General features: G+C 49.3%; 1 protein-coding gene across 5 annotated transcripts in view; it reads right to left on the reverse strand.

The window, feature by feature from the left end:
* The window catches only part of LOC102681449 (nuclear factor of activated T-cells 5-like), a 54,596-nt gene that overhangs the window by 5,432 nt on the left and 48,392 nt on the right, over positions 1-772 (reverse strand). For 4 of the 5 annotated variants that reach the window (XM_031509715.1, XM_031509714.1, XM_031509713.1 and 1 more), the window contains exon 3: positions 2-84. In XM_031509715.1, the coding sequence (XP_031365575.1) occupies positions 2-84 (83 nt within the window). Of the gene's footprint in view, positions 85-772 lie in introns of all 5 variants that reach the window. The other variant, XM_006614050.2, reaches the window with a different exon arrangement.

A 772-nucleotide genomic window follows, 5' to 3' on the forward strand; every position in this document is an offset into this window, starting at 1 on the left:
AAAGGCGAAGTTCGCGTCCTCGGACTCGAGCTTGATGTCCATCTTCCTTCTCTTCGAGTCTTCCTCGCCTGCTCCGTTCCAAGCCTGTTAACCAACCAAGCAAAACGGATTCATCTAGAGGGGCATTTGTCTCGCTCGTATGCTCGTACCGCCAATTTAACGAATCAAACCGATGATGATCGGGAGGGGAGGGGAGGAGGAGGAGGAGGAGGAGAAGAGAGGCCCGGGTTCAACCACCGTTAGAGACCGGTCACTGGCGTCGAACGCAACGACCGATCCCGTGGCGGCTACGCGTGATCGCGTTAGATCTCGCCTGCACGTGCACCATGCGCNTGGCGCGCGTTTTGGAGGGGAAGCAAGCGGCGGTTCGTGAGTTTGAACCGGGGGAGGGTGATGCCCTCTTGGGAAACTTGGATTGTCGGAGGGGATGCGATCTCTTCGGCTATTTCGGGGCAAGGAAATAGAAGGAGGTTTTCGAAGGACGAAATTGGATTTTAACGAGAAAGAAATTCGTCGTTGTTTCGAAAAATGATGCTATATTCGAGAGACGAATTCTTGAGAATTGTTCTTTCTTTGGAGTAGTTAAAGTAAAGTCGGGCAGAGAAAGATGGAAGTATAATTTTTTTACAATTTTTTTCTTCTTCTCTCTGCCTCGGTTTTTTCTTTTTTAGACTTCGAAACGTTTCTGAAATATTGGGCCACGATATATTCAATATCAAGCCGCTCAACCGGCTCGTTTAATATTTACGGACGCAATTATCGCGGACACGCG

The sequence above is a fragment of the Apis dorsata genome, unplaced genomic scaffold (assembly GCF_000469605.1).
Source record: "Apis dorsata unplaced genomic scaffold, Apis dorsata 1.3 scaffold_169, whole genome shotgun sequence".
In the NCBI taxonomy this organism is placed as follows: Eukaryota; Metazoa; Arthropoda; class Insecta; order Hymenoptera; family Apidae; genus Apis; species Apis dorsata.